This window comes from Falco naumanni, chromosome 5, assembly GCF_017639655.2.
Source record: "Falco naumanni isolate bFalNau1 chromosome 5, bFalNau1.pat, whole genome shotgun sequence".
Taxonomy (NCBI): domain Eukaryota; kingdom Metazoa; phylum Chordata; class Aves; order Falconiformes; family Falconidae; genus Falco; species Falco naumanni.
In genome coordinates, this window is record NC_054058.1 from 36,052,791 (window position 1) to 36,070,598 (window position 17,808).

At 43.0% G+C, this 17,808-nt stretch overlaps 1 protein-coding gene across 1 annotated transcript; it reads left to right on the forward strand.

Annotated features, from left to right (window-relative positions):
• Positions 1–12: 12 nt before the first annotated feature.
• Positions 13–17,763, forward strand: ADSL (adenylosuccinate lyase). Its single transcript, XM_040595799.1, has 13 exons — positions 13–262; positions 4,612–4,815; positions 5,970–6,014; positions 6,795–6,874; positions 8,852–9,023; positions 9,321–9,367; positions 9,770–9,860; positions 10,696–10,765; positions 12,213–12,360; positions 14,353–14,443; positions 15,008–15,097; positions 17,159–17,335; positions 17,621–17,763. Exons 1-13 carry the CDS (start codon positions 107–109, stop codon positions 17,705–17,707), a joined length of 1,458 nt encoding a protein of 485 aa, XP_040451733.1. The 5' UTR covers positions 13–106; the 3' UTR covers positions 17,708–17,763.
• Positions 17,764–17,808: the final 45 nt, after the last annotated feature.

Here is a 17,808-nt window from a genome sequence, read left to right on the forward strand (position 1 = left end):
ATTCCGCGCCAGGGGGCGGGGCGTCGCACACCCTTATAGCGCGCTGCCGGCGGGCGGCTCGCGCCGGGCGGCCCCGATCGCTCCGTCGCCTTTCGCCGCCGCTGCCATGGCGACCCCCGGCGCTGAGGAGGACGCGATGGCGCGCTACCGCTCTCCGCTGGTGTCGCGATACGCCAGCGCCGAGATGGGCTTCAACTTCAGCGAGAGGAAGAAGTTCGGCACCTGGCGCCGCCTCTGGCTCTACCTCGCCCAGGCTGAGAAGGTAACGGCGGACGGGGCCGCTGAGGGGGGAGGCCGCCTCCGAGCGCTGGGGCTGTCCCGGTCCCCCTGGCGGCCGCCGCCCCTGGGCTCGTTGGGTGCGCGGCGCAGGGACCAGTGGGGGTGCCCGCCGGGGCTGCTGCGGGGGGACAGGGCCGGGCCGGGGCTGCCCGGGTGGGGGGAGGGAACGGGCCGGAACAACCCCCGGGTGCCCCGGCGCGTGCTGCGGGGAGAGGGGGGGCGAGGGGGGGCGGTGTGTGCAGGCGCGGCTGTACGCACCCGTCTGCGGACCTGCAGGCCCCCCGCAAATGACCTCCTCCGGTCTCACACCCGCCCCTTGCACTTTTGCCTTGTTTGTGAAGTTTTGTAAAAGCTTCGCTGAGCGGTTCCGGGGGGGCGCGGGGTTGTGCTGCTGAGCAAACGCTAGTGCCCTGCGCAGGGGGCGTGACTGAGGGGCTGTGCGCTCTGGTTCAATCCCATCGCTGCCAGCCGCTGCCAGCAGGACCACCCCGTGCTTCTGCAGCCAGCTGGGTTTAGACAGCCCTTATTTCTGAGATAAGTTTGCTAAAGCCGGCAGAAGAGTTACCCAAAAAATGTTCATGAGGTTTCTAACAGGCCAAGTGCTACGGGAAAAAAACCTTGGTAACATAAGAGGTTGGTATCGATTCAGCTATTAGGAAGCAGCAACTGAGAGTATGCCCGTATAATTGCAAACTGTTGCATCAAGTAGAATCTATGGAGTTAATATTTTGAAAGTGTAGTTTATGCTAAACCTTCTTACTTTGACTTTGGTCCCAGTTAGGAGTATCCACACAGACCATTACTTCTTAGCTGAGACGCAGCCAGTTTTTAAGATGCACTAACTTGATTCCTCGTGACTGAGAGGACAATTCTCATCAGGTTTTTGACACCAAAAAGCCCTGTAATATGTTCCTGGAAAACAAAGAAAAAAACCACACAAAACCTCTCTGTCTTCTGACAGGATATCTTTAGCTTTCAGACTCAGTAGTTGCCATTTGTTTTGTGCAGAGTCCTTCCATTTCCATTTTTGACGTGCTGGGGTTGTTAGGAAGTGATCCGAGCACTAGATCTGGCTGTTGCTGTTAGCATAAGGGTAGAGAAGCACCATGCTGGAGAATGAACGAGCAGTGCACGGCGTCATTAACTTGTTCCTTCTCCGTTCAAGGATTATACCACTGCAGCGGCCTCATCTATAGTATGCTGCACCAAGTGTGATGTTTTAGAAGCTGAAGATGTAATTACAGTGCTGTGTTATATAGGAACCACCTTCTGAAATACAACATGCTAGGTGTTGTCGCAGTTTGAGATGCTGGACTGAGCAGACTGCAAATCTCATCTAGTATAGGAAGTGTCAATACCACAAATGCATGTTTAAGGAGCATTGCATGTTCAAAGCATAATTTCAACACTTGACATATCAATTCCAGCAGATAATGACTTTCTTCTGTTCAAGATACTTTACATGACTTGCTCCATAGGAGAGAGCAAGCTGCTGAAAGAACCAGCCTGAGACTTCGAGGTTTCCGCTCCCAAGCCCTGAACTTGGGGGTTCCCCTGTTTCTTGACTCTTGCTTTCCCTCTCATTGCCACTGTAGTTTTGTTCTCAGAAAGCAGAGAGAAATCTTACAATTTCTTGAGCACCCTTTTCATAGTGGAAAGGGGGAGACTACTATTTTTATCTGTCTCCTAATTCCAGAAGAGTTTGTCTTCTGATGTCAGCTCTGGACTGAAAGCGTCAGCTACTTTAGCACCTGTTAGCTCTGTCAGTAACCTGTTAGTTATATTAGCAGTTTCCTTAGGTTCCTTATAGAAGATACATAGTATTTCTTTTTGGGTACATTTCAGAAAGTAGTAAATGAACCATGGACAATATTTATTCCAGTATTTATCCTCGCTTTCAAGACACTTGTATGTTGCTTCTCTGTCCTTATTGAAGATGCATAATATTTCTGTTTGGATACACAGAAAAAAAAAAGTAATAAACTGTAGGCAATACCTTCTCTTGTTCTGTAGTAAATCAGTATATTAAGAAGCAGGGAAGTAGTAAAAGAGGGGACATGCATTTTAGTGATAAAGCTTCAGGTAAAGTACAGGGCCAGGCAAACGGTTTGAATATTCAACCTACTTATAGGATAAATTTTTGAGTAGGCCACTTGGAATATGTCAAATAAGAACTGGAAAATTATTTCACTGGAAACTGGATTGTGCAGAAAATCTTTACAGTTAGTGTTTTGTTCCTTACAGCAAGCAATACCAGGAGGTTGAAAGAGGAGCCTCAGCAAAGTGTGTGATTACTGGAAGAGCTCCTTAAACTAATCTTTTCCCAACTGACAGCAGTTAGTTTGGGTTAGGAGCTTAAGCATGTGAGTTTATGCCCATTCCAAAACTCTACTTGTTTTGTTTGGGGTTTTTTTGCATAAATTCATTTCTATTGTGGTATTTCTATTGAAACCTCATTCTTTTTTTATTAAATCTTGAGCTCTTGACCTGAACAATATGTTATTTTAAAGTCAATTACAAATTTCATGGAGCTCTTCCTTCTAGAAGTAGCTTTGACATCCTGCAGCATCAAACTGACATGTTTTGCACATGTGAAATCTGCATGTTTGCTATCTTATAAGAGCCTATAGTAGCCATTGATCTTTTCCCCCTCCTCCAATTTCAGTTTTGTTATTTTTCTGTCATATGTTCTTTATTAGATGAGCAGGCCAGTGTTCTCATTCTGTTTGCAGTGAATCTTTCATGTCATCTGCCTGCTCTGCTCTGCCCTTTAGGAATAGGGAGGAACAGTCATAGTTGTTATAGTGGTGTGTCAAACTATTGGAACAGCCTCAGAGGAATATCCTAAAAGCACAATCCAGACAGCACATGGCTGACCTGTGGTGTTTTGGAGAAAACCCAGTGTTCTCCCTCAGGTAGTTTTCCTACTTAGTTTTCTTATGTAGACAGGTTTGAAGGACATTCGATTGCTTTCCTCCTGAGGTACTGTCAATATCAGCAAAAACTCGCAGGGAAGAGGCATCATGTGATGTTTGTGGATCATGAGAAACAATATTTGTCTTGGCACTACTCTACCTTGCATGTATTCCTATGACAAGTCATCCCTTTTCCTGGGATTATTTCTTTCCTCTTTGTATGGCTGTCAATGACTGCATACTGGGGTCAGCTTTTCTCAGCAGATCATGGATGTATGAACAAGGCAAGAGGTTTTTAATCTTGGTGCAAGAGTGTATTGCCTGCTTGCGTTGCTTGTGTGCTTTCAGGTAGTTACGATCTGCATCAGTACACCACAAAGACAGCAGTCTGGGGCCAGGTGTTTCTCTTCATTTATCTGGACACTCACGGTTGTATATACACTTGCAGAATCATATTTTAAGTTGTGTGGGTGCTAATTATCTGATGAGGACCTTGAAGACACATCTGCTGCATTTGCTGTCTTCTCTAGTTCCAGATTCACCATCTGTAAAACTTATTTTCATTCAGGTTGATTATGAATAGAACCAGCTTTTGAAATAATTTGTATCCTTGGAGTTTCCTGACTGGTGACTTTTAACGGGGAAGGCAGTAATGGCTGGAAAAAGTAATAATGCCAAGTTCATTGTGAGACTTTTAAACTCTCAGTATCAGGAAAATACATTTTTCTCAGCTTAGTTAGCTTGCCAGTATAGAGCTGTGCAAGAGGTATACTAGTGTATAATTCTGCAGTTTGGTATCTTATTCTGTTTTTAAGCCAGCTTGCTGAAAAGGTTTAGCAAATGTTTTCAGATGTGAACAAGGAGCATTTATCTCCTGCTTCCAGATCAAGTACCTGATTTCCCAAGCTTCCAGATTTAGGCTGCGATGAAGTACTTTCAGAAAGGTACAAACGCATTTACCTCTCCATATGTTCTAAGTCTGCTTTTACAGTTGTGTAGGTCTAGTTGTGGTCCAAACAGCTCTTCCTGACACAAGCTCTCTGGTCACGTGATAGCTGGATTGTTCTTTACCCTAAGAGTGTATTTCATTAAAAGAAATTAAAACTATACTATTTTTGTATCGCTTTTCCATACATGTCTGATTTTTGTAAGTTTGTAGTTGACACAGGGATCTTGCATGATTGAGGAGCGTATGAAGCCCAAGAGGAACATCTAAGCATGAATGCTGTCCTATCCTATTGGAAAAGACTGGAGAACCCTAGAATGAAAGCATTTGCTGTTACAGCTCTTGATTATGCGAAATGGCCATGTTTCTATGAAGTGTCATATGGGAGTACATTATCTAACCAGTTTTTGTCTCAGTTTGGCTTGTCTCTTAAAGACAAAAAGGAACAAGAAAGTTCTTCTCCCCTTGCAGTCACTTGGGCTTCCTATCACAGATGAGCAGATACAGGAGATGGAAGCAAATCTGGACAACATTGACTTCAAGATGGCAGCAGAGGAAGAGAAGAAGCTGCGTCACGACGTGATGGCCCATGTTCACACCTTTGCCCACTGCTGTCCAAAAGCTGCAGCCATCATTCACCTTGGAGCAACTTCCTGTTACGTAGGGGATAATACGGTAGTATAATATTTTCAGTTTCCTGCCTGCAGAGCTGACCGAAACAAAGCTACAGTTGCTTACTTCATAGACGTTTATAAACTTTTCTTTATAAAATAATATTAAGTAGATTTTTCAGGCATCTTTGTTAGTTTTACTGTTGAAGTTAATTTCCCCTTTATCGTAGCTACCTTAGGAAGGCAAGGTCCTCTTGCCTTCTTTCTTTTGATATGAAGCACAATCTGTCTGGAAACTAACTGTTCCCAAAGTTCTGCTTGCATGTTAAATATTCAAGGAGATAAGAGACTGTGTGTTGCAAATGCATGCAGAAATACGTGGACTATCAGTTATGCCAATGGGAGAAGAGTTCATTGACTTAGAAAACAAGGCCACCTTTGATATACGCAGCCCACGAGCTTTCAGCTGCTGCTTGGAACCCCTGTATCAGTTCAGGGTAAATAAAGCTTTTCAGTGATCAAATGAATCGATAAGTGTGTTAAGTGAAAAAGGAAGTACCACCGTTCTACAGAACTGCAAAATGTTTGTGAAAAGCTGTCTAAAACCGAGTGCAAACTGAAGCCTAATTTCTCAGTATATATTGCTGTTGCCCTGTGTCCAAATCACTGCAACTTCACAACTGCTTTTGTTGTATGAGAAGCATCTGTGTGATTATTTTTTACCCTACTCCTTTGCAAGCCTGTTTGGCTTTTAGGTAATACCACCTTCCTTGTGACACTTGCACCTCGCTGTACCTCAGTCTCAAAAAAAGGAGTAAAGGCGACTGCTGCCAGTCCACTTCCTTTCCTGCTGTCTTTAGTCTATAGTCTTTAGCCTGCATTTTTCACTTGGGATGAATAATTTAGTCTGTCATTCCATGGGTGTGCTAAGTATCCCAAAATAATCATTCATACCCAGTCAGTGGAAATGGGTTTTCTACTGCCCAGTATGACTTTCTGTGGATAGTATAGAAGGAACAATGATGGGTCCAGCATTTTCATTATAAGCAAGTTCACCGCATGTGCTGGTACAAGAAGGAAAGCAGAGCTTTCATTTTAAGAAGAGACTTTTGAGCGGACAAAGCACATTTTAGTTATCTGTGTCCTCTGAGAGAAGCCATTATGTCTGGTCCTAAAAATGAAGCTCAAACTTCCTTTCTTTTTCTTTGCTTCTTTCAGGATCTGATTGTCCTCCGTGATGGGTTTAACTTGTTGCTACCCAAGGTGAGAAGGTGGTGGTGCACAGTGTCTCAGAAGTGGGCAGCACTGATGTCCTGTGAAGAACCCATGTTTAACTTGGATTTTCCTAAGCCTTGCTGGGAAGCTAGGAAGGAGCTGTGTCTGTTTGGGTTATTCTCAAGAAAGCAGTTATCTTCCTTTCCTTTCTCCAGTCTTTCCCCAAAGCTTCTATGCTCACCATGGGAATTAATAAGCAACTTGTTGTTTTTCTGCACCACAGGTACTAGTTTCAGAAAACAACTGTATTGCTTTCAGGATCAGCTTAGGCATCCCCTTAACTATATTATTAAGAGTGTGTCAGTATTCAAGAAACTACATAATACAATTTTCCAAGGTCAAATATAGTGAGACTGTAGTGCAGTTTTGTCTATCTGGCCTGAATGTCTTGGCACCCAGTTTGCCCTGGAATGTGCATGTGTCAGTTATACCCAAAGCAGCTTTATCTCTGACCAGTTCTGGGAATAAAGAAAATATCCATGGATAAACCAGCTGCAGGATTGGGGTGGGCATGAAGACTAAACTAGTCTGAGCTGAAGTCCAACCACTTGTATCATCTCTTGCTTGAGTTCGTAGCAAGAAGAGATGATGTGCATGCCCTGAAAAAATGAAATGCGCCATATTCTACAACTAAAGGAGGGTATTCAAGGACTGCACAGTTGTTTCACTCCCCTTTTTCTCACCCTGTTGTGCTTAAGCATGCTGACTTCTGCTGTGAGGTTTTTTTCTCTCATTCCACACCTTTTCTATCCTTCCTGCACCCACCAGCTCGCAAGGGTGATCAGCCGGCTGGCCGACTTTGCTGAGAAGTATGCTGACCTGCCTACTTTGGGGTTCACTCACTACCAGTAAGTAGCCATCAGCCTTTGCTTTCATTTTGTCAACTGTGCTTTGGTTAAATTGACCTGCTACTGCTTTCTTTCATCCTTTTTCCCATCTCAGACCAGTGGCAGCTGGTGCTGCTGAACGTCATTAAGATATTGTTGGTGGTTCAAAAAAGGAGTATGTGCCTAACTCCAGGCTTGTCTCAGGAAATTGAACTGTTGCTTTGACTAGCTGTCAGCAGTTGTTTTAACACAGCTTCATAAAGAATGACTTCCTGGCGAACATAGATGTGTGTATTCTGGGCTGTTTCAGAAAGCATGACTGGGAATTGCAGTAAGCCTATCTTCCTGTCACATTTTCTTTTTTTGTTTTTCTGTCACTTAAGTTAGTTTCAGCTGCAGCTTAGAAAGGTTTGTTACTGGCTACTTGCTACTACAGCTACTCTGTCACTGTAGCTGCAGCTTTCTTCTAAAGTTATGGTTCAAGATCCATCTGCTTTCATACATCCCTTTGTGGGTCCCTGGGAAGAACCAGGAGGATGGCACTTTAAAATTTCTCCCAAAGGAGAGTGAGAGCACATCAGGTCAGGTCTCTTGATTAATTGTCTTGCTGTATATGCTGTGTCAGTTCAATCAGCTGTAGGCCTAGGTACCTCTTCATCTACAGCTTTTTGGAGGAGGATTCTCTGAGCTCAGTTTTATCTTGGCTTTTGGAAAGAGTACAAAGGAGTATTCAAGAGGGGTATGTAAGGCAGAATTGTAAAAGCTAAGGTGAAGAAGGCATCGAAACCTTGGCCTCTTCTGCGTCCTTCGTCAGCAGGGCCTCTGCCCCATGGATGAACAGGCCGGTGTTTCCCTAGCCTTCCCTCTTCCTGCTTACATACTGGCAGAGGTCTGTCTCGTTGCCTTTCACATCCCACACCCCATTCATCCAGGTGGGCTTTGGCAGCCTAGCCCCATCCCTGCAGTGCCGGACAGCTGCTTTGTATTCCTCCTGGATCGCCTGTCCCTGCTTCCACATCTTCTATGCTTCCTTTCCATGTCTGAGCTTAATCAGGAGCACCTTGTTCATGTGCGTGTGCTTTTTTGAAATAGTATAGAGGTTCAGGGGGGTAATTTGGAATATTTCAACTTCTATGTTCTGCATAATACCCCCATTTTCTTCTCAAAGCCTTTTCAGGGAGACAGTGTGGTTGAAGCTTGCAAATACTTATTTCAAGGTGGAGGTCTTATAAAAAATGTTGGCTAACAGTACTGTTAATTATTGCACGTTTGCCCAGAGGCTGATGAATGTGTTTTTATAAAGGAACAGTCCCTCAGGAGGAATCATTTAAAATCTCAACGTGTACACGGATGTTTGTGCACTGACGAGTTCACACGAGTGCTGTAGGTTAGCTAGGATGCCCCCTGTGCCCTGGGTGAGCAGAACTGGGGTGAAGGACAGGTGCGCCCCCGTTGCTGCCAGCCCCCGGCTTCTCGCCCCTGCGGGCGCGGTGTGGGGCGCGGGTCGGCAGGGGGCGCCCTCCGCCGGCGCGGGCGGGGCGCTGCGGCTGCGGTACGGCGCTGGCCGGGGCTTTGCTGCTCGCAGAGTTCTGGGAAAACGCCCTGAAACTCCCCTTAGATGCTCTGCCTAGTGGGCCTCCGGTCGCTTTTCTTTAAGAAACTCTCAAAAGCTGTGTAGGGAAACACCTTCAGATACCCATTGCCACTTATTTCTTAATCTCCTATCACACAGAGAAACTACAATTACTGCTTTCTCTTGATGTCATTACACCTAATTCCTGAAAAGAACTATCGTATCTTCAGTACCATTTGCTGGTGATATATGTGCGCTGTCACATCTTACTGTGTAAGCCAGATCTTTTTAATTTCTGCTCAGAGGAGACAGAGAGACCAGCCTGCAAGGAGGTCTTAACACCAGACTCGGCAGCAGAGTGTGGTCCTTGTGGAGTTACTGTGCAAACTGTCAGTGAGTCACATTCTGTTCTTGGTTGTTTTCAGACCAGCACAGCTCACCACTGTGGGGAAACGCTGCTGCTTGTGGATTCAGGACTTGTGCATGGACCTGCAGAACCTGGAGCGGGCTCGGGATGACCTGCGCTTTCGGGGTGTAAAAGGCACCACTGGCACTCAAGCCAGCTTCTTGCAGCTTTTTGAGGGAGACCATAGTAAAGTAAGTCGGACAGCCCAGGGCATAGTCTTGGCAATTCTCCCCTCTGGAATGCTTTTCCCTTTGGGGGAGCGTGGAGATTCTGGCATCAAATTTACAAGAGCACTGTGATCCCTCTGGGATCCACTGACAAGACTTTGTGTGAAAGTGAGCAGAATCTAGGAAGACAGTGCTTCCCAGCAAGCAGAACATTTGTTGATAGTAAACTGAGAAAAGCAAAGGATCCCTGTTGCTGTTGCTGACCTTTCCGAGTTGTTGCATTCTGAGCTTTGTTTGTTTTGGGTTTTTCTTCACCCTGAGGTTGAAGAGCTGGACAGATTGGTGACTGCAAAGGCAGGATTTAAGCGGTATGTAACAAGTACACTTAGTCCCCTATATTTGGTGTTAGCAAAATGTGACTCCTGCTGTGCATGTTGGCCCAGATTACCCTAGCTGCCAAACTGACATCTGTGCTGCTGTTGACTTATCTTCCATTCCCATCTTCCATTCCCAGTTGCAGCTTCCAGGAAACTTCACCTCCTAAACAGGCCACCTCTACTTGTCTCCCTACCAAAGCACAGCTTCCCATTTTTCCTGTTTTTCTCTCCCATCTCCATGCTACCCCAAGAAGTTGACAGTCTGAATCCAAAGTAGTTCTCACCCGGGCAGAATGACAGCTCTCCACTTCAAGAGCCATGTCACCCCTTGCTCAAAGTCTTGTAGTACTGTTGTATCTGTTGGCAGCGCTCAACTTCTATGCTTATTTGTAGGGCTTATATGGTCACAGGGCAGACCTATAGTCGCAAGGTGGATATTGAAGTCCTGTCTGTGCTGGCCAGTCTGGGGGCATCTATACACAAGGTGAGCACCCTATTTGTGTACATCAGGAAGAGGGAGAAATGTTTTAGATCTTGAAGAGAAGGTGCCCATGGTGCAGAATGTTGTTCTCAAGAAATACTGATTGGTGTTCCTTGTTTAGCTGTACTCTTTGTGATCATGTAAATTCACTGCTGAGTACAGGCCTAGTAATCAGACCTCAAAGATCTTAAGACCAGTGGCAAGTAAAGCAAGTTTACTGGGCAGATTCTAAGATGGGTTAACAAATCCCGCACCAGATATTAGTCTAATCTATGCTAAATTGATCCAATTAAAGTAAATGTCTCTCCTGTGGTGTATGAATTTTTAAATTTCACCATTTGCTCCTAGTTAATTGCTTCTCTGATAACGGTGTTATTCTCTCTGTCCTTGTGGATTCTTTTCATTGATTTATATCTGTTCCCTCCCTCTACTTTCTCTTGCACTGAAGCGATCTGTGGTATTTTCTTCTGTTTTAGTTTTTTAGGCTGGCTGGTTCAGTGAGCACACATTATCTGTGTTTGCAAATCACTGTGTAATTTTGCTTTGCATTTTCAGTGTTCCCTCCTGGTCTGTCTTTCTTTCCCTGCAAACATTTGCCCTTCTTGGGGTCCTGTTCTGTTCTAATACAGTGGACATGGCTTTTTTCCTTATGTTTTCTTGATTTGGAGTTTTAGGCCAGGAAGTATAATTGCGTCAATTTTTTTGTCAAGTTTTTCACTGTCTCCCCAGTTTACTTCTTGGACACAGATGCAAACACTTCTCCAGGAACACTAACAGGACTATATATTGGTGTGTGTTAGTTTGGTTCTGTTTGTTAATTTCTTGGGCTTTTTTCTAGATCTGTACTGACATTCGTCTTCTGGCCAACCTGAAGGAGATAGAGGAGCCTTTTGAGAAGGACCAGATTGGTAAGGGATGGGAGATGTTTCTTGGACCAGTGTATGAATCTTTTCATTTATGTTGGTACAGCCTTTTAAGCAAACTTAGAAATGTCACTGACAGAAGTTGCTTGAAATTAACTGGGGCTTGACATTGTTTGTATTTTGGGTCCTTTTCAAAGAAAAAGAAGTGAAAAAAAAAAAGAAAGGAAAAAAAAAAAAAGCACTTTACCTAAGGGTTTCTAGATGTTAAGTAATTTAAAACAGATTTGTATTCATGCACTTCCTGGGTTTGAGGGTAGAGCAGAAGCAGTCCTGTATGACGCATTCCCCACAGAGGAAGACTTGAGTCTGAGGAGTATTTAGGGTTTTCCATTACTCATGAAGCTGACTGGAGCTGTAGGTTTTCAGCTTGACAGGATTTTAGTCTTTATAAACAGATAAATTTGGAACAATGAAACTAGGCTGGACCCTTGCCAGAAGAACACCAAGGATGTGATTCTGACATTGGTAGAAGAGAAGAAGGAAACATAGAGTTTTGGCTCTTGACTGGAAGAAAGTTTAGGCCTTCTGTATAGTTGCATATGATTTTGGCAAATTAAGCCTTAGTCATATCTGTTACTTGAACAGTTCTGCATTCTGTGGATGGTTTCGATATCCGTTCAGCAGAGCAACAGGCAGCAGTATAAATATCGGACTTTGAGGGAAGTGTTATTGACCAGATGGGGTCTTGAATGCTGTTAAAGTTGCCATGGGTAGCCTAGAAAGATGGTGCTAAATACTGCATTAAAAATGAAGTCCATTTGTTCTTTTGATGTGGTAGTACTTCTGTTTTGCAGAATCGCAAAATGTCTTCTCACGTTTTTTCTCCCCACATTTGGATGTTTCTAATCTGAAGGCGAAATGTGGTGGTGTCATTCTTTTTGTCCTTAGAAAATCATCGTGGTTTTGAGGCTTTACTCAAAAACATGATTCCTGACAAGTTTTTCTTATCTGGGGAGGACCTTCATCTCTTCTTCCTGAATGCACTGCTTCTGTTGCCCTGTTTCCATCACTCTTTCTCTGTAGCAATGTATTTGGAAGAAAAGGGACATGTGGACTATCAAAAGTCGCTCTTGCTTTAGCAGCTTGATAAAAGCTTTATCTGCTCAGCAAGGCTGCATGGTTGTGTGAGAAACACACCTGGAATGAAGAAAACAGGATCTCTGGCAGTTAAGCAGGGAGAAAAACAGGAGCTGAGCTGGGAACTGATGACCGAAAGAATGTCAACATTTTTAACTGCTTGTAATGCTTTTAACCAATTAGTGTCTGTATAGCAGCGTGTGAACAGTGTATGTAACCAATAGAATTAAGGTGTGATGTGTGTATGAATATTAATATTGTATATAAGTTTGCAGAAACTTAAGTGGCTTCAACTAGGATCATATTGATATGTTGTTGTGTCTGTGATTTTGCTCCTGCATTTCTCCTTTCACAGGTTCAAGTGCTATGCCTTACAAGAGGAATCCAATGCGTTCAGAACGCTGCTGCAGCCTGGCTCGACACCTGATGACTCTGGTGCTGGATCCCCTTCAAACAGCCTCTGTGCAGTGGTTTGAGCGAACGTTGGATGACAGTGCCAACAGGTTTGTTTAGATCGTGCAATGCAGCAATTTCAGAAGGTCTTGTGCCAGAAGGTCCTTTGATGTATTCAGAAAATACTATTTTTAAACTAAAACCACAAGTTACCACCTTGATGAAAAGCAGTTGCAATAGAATCTAGAGACTACAGACTGGTTTCCTCTATAAGGTCAGATGAAAACTGTTAGGGTTTCTTAGTGTCAAGATGTTCTGCAAAGGAGACCAGCAGAGAGGGAGGGATGCAGAAGCCATGGTAATAAATTGCTCTCATAGTCTTCCTGTTTCAACAGCATAGCATAACATTACTCACATTTCTCAGATTTTCCTCCCTGTCTGTTTTGAATGTGGGTTTTGACCCTGCTTTTCTTCACTCAAAGAATAATTTAACATTTTATCTGTAACCCCTTAACTCTCCAAATAATCTAAGGAAACTTATTTTCATCTCTTTGTAAAGTGTTGTTCTTTACAAGCAGTTCAGATCCTAAAGACAGAGTACAAACATTATTTTTTTAAGTAATATTTCATGAAAACCTGTGCAGGTCTTTCAGATACTGATCAGCAAACATTGCTTTTTCTGTTTCTTCAGTACAACTATTTTGAGATGAGCAAAATTTATTAATTATTATTATTAAGTAAATTACAGCAAGTAAATTCAATGCTTCCATCTTCCAATTAGTACTAAATTGGCATAAAGCTCATATTTACCTTTGAAATGTTTTAGTTTCAAAGTAGTCTTCTGTTGCAGAATTTGATCTCCTAGAATCTTAGAAATCTTTAGATTTCTAAGGTATGGGGGCTTATGGAACAATGAACAGCAGCAGTTTTGGCTATAGACTAGTGTTAAGATTGTTGATGAGAATGTTACCTTATGTCTCCAGAAACATAATGGCTGCATAAAATTTCATGAAAGCGTAGAATATCTTTTCCAAAAAGGATTTTACTCCACAGCTGCTAGTCTTAAGAAAAGAGCTGCATAGGCAGCAGGAAACAATGTAAATTTTAAGAAATTGGATACAAGTTGACGTGGTACATTTATTTCCCAATAGCTACCAAGTGTTGAGAGATATACTGGAATGTTTCAAATTTTGTTTTCATCTCATCTAATAGAAAGGATCACTTGTTGACTTCATAATCCAGTTTAAAAATTCTGTGCCTTGGGTTTTTCTTGTTAAAGCTAGTGTTTTGAACGGAGAGCAAGCCAGAGAGAATGCAATCAACCTACAAAACAGCAAAGTCCTTTTGAAGACAGTATGATAGAATTGCGGGCCTTAAATGTAGCATGCTTCAAGTACTAGCATATTTTAAAAGATCACAGTTTAGCCTGGGCCAGGCATTGCTGTCACAGATGAATGATGCTGTAACTGCTGCACTGTGATGCAGAGTCTTTTGCCTGATAGAGGTCAGTCCCTGCTGCTCCTCTCCTTTCCCTCCTTTCTGTTTGTCATTTCTTTTTGTCAGGAGCCTGCTTAGTGACCAGGAGCTGGTTTCTTGGAGGAAGCCCCCACCAAATGGGTGGATAACTTTGGAAGTTCCCTGCTGAGCACAGCCAGGCACAGCACGAGTGTGTAGCATGTCTTACAGCTGAAGGGTCAGATCAGCAGACAGGGCAACACAGAACACACAGGCCAAGATACTCATGTGTTCGCTAGTTCTGTAAATCACTGCCGCCTTTCCTAGCTGTGTAATCATTGCATTATCTTGGAGCTTTCTGTGTATGCCTTCACCCTTTCTCTTCCTCTCTCCGCTGACAAAAAACACCCAAAAAACCAACCAAAACCAAGAAACCTTCCCTTGTCCCCAGCTTGAGAGCTACTGCTATAAGATCTTCTTTAGCTTTTCTGATTGTGATGTTTGAACAATAAGGAGAACAGTTCCAGCTTTAGGGCCACAGTAATGCTATTTACAGAATTGTTTACAGAAGCTAATGAGCTGGACCTGACATAGACTGGAACACGGCCTTTATTGCTAACTGGGCCCTGGGTATGTGTGTTTCACAGGCGCGTGTGTCTGGCTGAGGCTTTCCTCACAGCTGACATCATTCTGAGTACACTGCAGAATATCTCCGAGGGACTTGTGGTATATCCAAAGGTAAAGCAGGAGATAATGTATGCAGTGCTGCATCCTTGATAATGCTGCAATTATGCCAAAGTATATAAAAATCTTCCCACTCAAAATATTACATTTTTATCTGTTCAAATGGTTTCTGAATTTTGTTCTCTATTCTTGCTACATTCTCACTGTTTGCAGGACAGACGTGAAAGGGTACTTGTTGAAGCCAAAAGATAGTAAACTCAAACCTTCTCACAAAGGATATTTTTCCCTGAATTACAAAATGGATCTGTAGCATCAAAAGATACTGTCAAGACAGATCTCATACAGTCCTGTAACTTACTATAGGTTTAAAAAAATAAATTAATTATACATCTTTTCCACCGTAACGTCCCTTACAAAGATGTAGCTTCTATGCATTATTGGCTTCCATACCTGGATTTCCAGAGCTAAGTTCAAAAAGAGAGATTATCTTTGCATCATTGTCCAGTCCTGGAGATTCAAAGAGAGAGGAAAACTTCACTGGGAATCCCAGTTGTCTACAGAATTTCTATAATGCTGTTTCTTTTTTCAGTTTGTTTGTATTGTTTTGTTTTGTTTAAGGTGATTGAGAGGAGGATCCGGCAGGAGCTGCCATTCATGGCCACAGAGAATATAATCATGGCAATGGTGAAAGCAGGGGGCAATCGTCAGGTACAAATGCAGTCCAAAATACCTTTGTTCACTGCCTGGTATTTGACTCCTGAGAAACAAAAGTATCTGGGCTCTTGTCCCGACTATCTCACCTTTCTTTGTTCTCCACCTGCTCCCACAGAGTTATTAATATTACACTGATGCTGCAAAGCCAGACTCTGCTCTCTGAGGAGACAGCAGTTGTGGGGATCTGTATTTCCTGTTAGGAACACTGCGTTTGAGCTAATCTGGCTGGCTGTGCTGGAGAAGAGGGAGACCTGTTTTTATATTAGATACTAGTAGGCATTTTCCTTTTGTAAATGTTTGAAGAAACTTGGAACACAGGCCAGGCTTCTTGAAATGGAACACGTTGGCAGTTGGCTACCTTATAAATTAAAAGAATGAATCAGTGCTGTTAAGGAAAAAGCAAGCAAGACCATTCTGAACCATTCATTCAAGTGTCACTCTTCCCTGATTCGGTATAGTGCTTTTTATTATTAACTTTGTTCATGTCCTTCGTTCAGTTTTCTGTGTTCAAGCAAATTGGAATTAAATGTTTTCCTTACTATATAAACCCAGATACAATTAGCTTATATTTCCTTACTGTTTAGTTTCACAATTCAGTTAAAAACTGATAATCAAATTTACATCTTAATAAATAGCTTACTTTCACTTACCTTTAGACAGTAATTTTTCCTTCTATGATTATTGCCACATCAGGGACAAAAGTTAAACTGGCAAGATAGTAATAGCAGAAGGGTTTGCTAGAAACTTTGAGTAGGATATGTGGTTCTAGCTCTCTGAACACTTGTGGCAACTGACCCGTGATATTAGTCAGGAAACATCCTTCCCATCCACCCCCTGCTGTGTCTCCGACGTTTGTCACTGGGTCAGTCAGTAAGATTCCTAACTAAACTTATTAAGGGGCACATCATATGAATAAGTGTCGTTATCTTTTCAGCTGATTCTCTTTCTAAAGTATCCTGTACTTAAAGTCCTCTCTGTTTTGATGAAATTGAAGAGTGAATGTCACTTGCGTTTGTGATTAGCCTGCCTTCCTTCTGGTGCTGTTTCGTTACGGATCTATAGCATTTAGTACATTTATAAAAGCTGTTCATATTTACATTCATGTGTTCTGTTTTCATGTGCTGAGATCTGTGGAACACTACATTTTCTGTGCTTTCCCATCTCACAGCACAGAAGCTCACCTCCTTTCACTACTACTAAACAGCTCCCTCCCCTAAACGTCCAGAAGACAGGTCTGTTCACCTGATGCAGGTGTGCTGGACAAGATGGTATTTGGATGGAGCAAACAGGAGATCATTTTCCTCCTAACTGAAGATAGACCAAGGATAATACGTTTGATGAGAAGATTCTCGGGTGGCAATAAATGCAACCACATGACTGTTTTAGGGCCAGCATGGCAGCATCTGATTTTGCAGGTGGTCCCCGACTACAGTTGGGTTCCCTTGTTTTTACAGATTTACAGGTTCCACAGGAAGTCAAGGCATTAGGAAGTCTTTCAGAAAAATTGTTGTAAGGGTTTTGCTAGTCTTAGTGCCATGTGAAGGTTCTTTGGGAGAGAATGTCTAATGGCCCTCGGGTTTATGAGGTAATTATTTTCCTTCAATCTGTCTTTATGTAAGCCATAGTTTACATAGTCTCAGTGCTTGTTAAGTTGGTCAGGTTCTTTTCTTTTCCCCTTTCCAAATCTGTAGACGTTTTACATTGTTTTACAACTGGAAAAAAATCCTATAGTGACTCCTAAGAGTATTTGGGAAATTTGAATTAGTGTAAAGGATTCCAGTGTTGTAAGTTAGTGGTATAAGGGAACAGAGAACATACGTGACATCCAGACTGTTTTCGTCTCAAAGGGCAGCTGTGGAAGGATGAAGAAAATCTTGTTTTAATATAGTGGTATATGAGACACTGCAGTCCAAGCTGTGTCTCATTTGCATGCTGTCCAGTGCAGTACACTTCGATGTTTCTCCCTCCCGCACAAGTTAGTGGGATGAACATGTGCTGTCAGTAGCAATGGGATGACTTTTTTCTTTTCCTTTCCTCTTCCCCCTGCTCCTACAGGATTGCCACGAGAAGATTCGTGTTCTCTCGCAGCAAGCAGCTGCCGTTGTGAAACAGGAAGGAGGTGATAACGACTTCATCACCCGTGTCCGTGCTGATCCTTACTTCAGCCCTATCCATAAACAACTTGAAAGCCTGTTGGATCCCTCCTCCTTCACTGGACGTGCTCCTCAACAGGTAAAGTAATGGAAAGAGGCTACAGGTGCTGTGAGTTGTAATGCAACGTGTTGTATTATCGTGCGTCTGTTCGTGTGCCAGAGAATGTACATATTATGTACACATTTCTCTTTCATTTTACTTGGCTTTCTTGTCTTTTTTTCCTGTTGGCTTCACACTTTTGACTCTGGATGTATCAGGCTGTTAGGTGTCTCTGTGAAACAAGAGACCCTAGTGAGACAAGCAGATCGGAATGGGGAGAAGGCAAGCCCTTTCTTTTGCGAATTTTCTCTTTCTTTTTAACAGGTGGCAAAGTTCCTGAAGGAGGAGGTTCGACCAGCGCTGATTCCGTACCAGGGCAAGATGGGTGGGAAGATTGAGCTGGCACTTTAGGTATATTGTGAAAAGGTGTGTGGGTACAGAAAGATAATAAAAGCCTTATTGAACTAGGTCTGTTTACTATGTCATGTTATTTTGGTACATTTGGTACATTT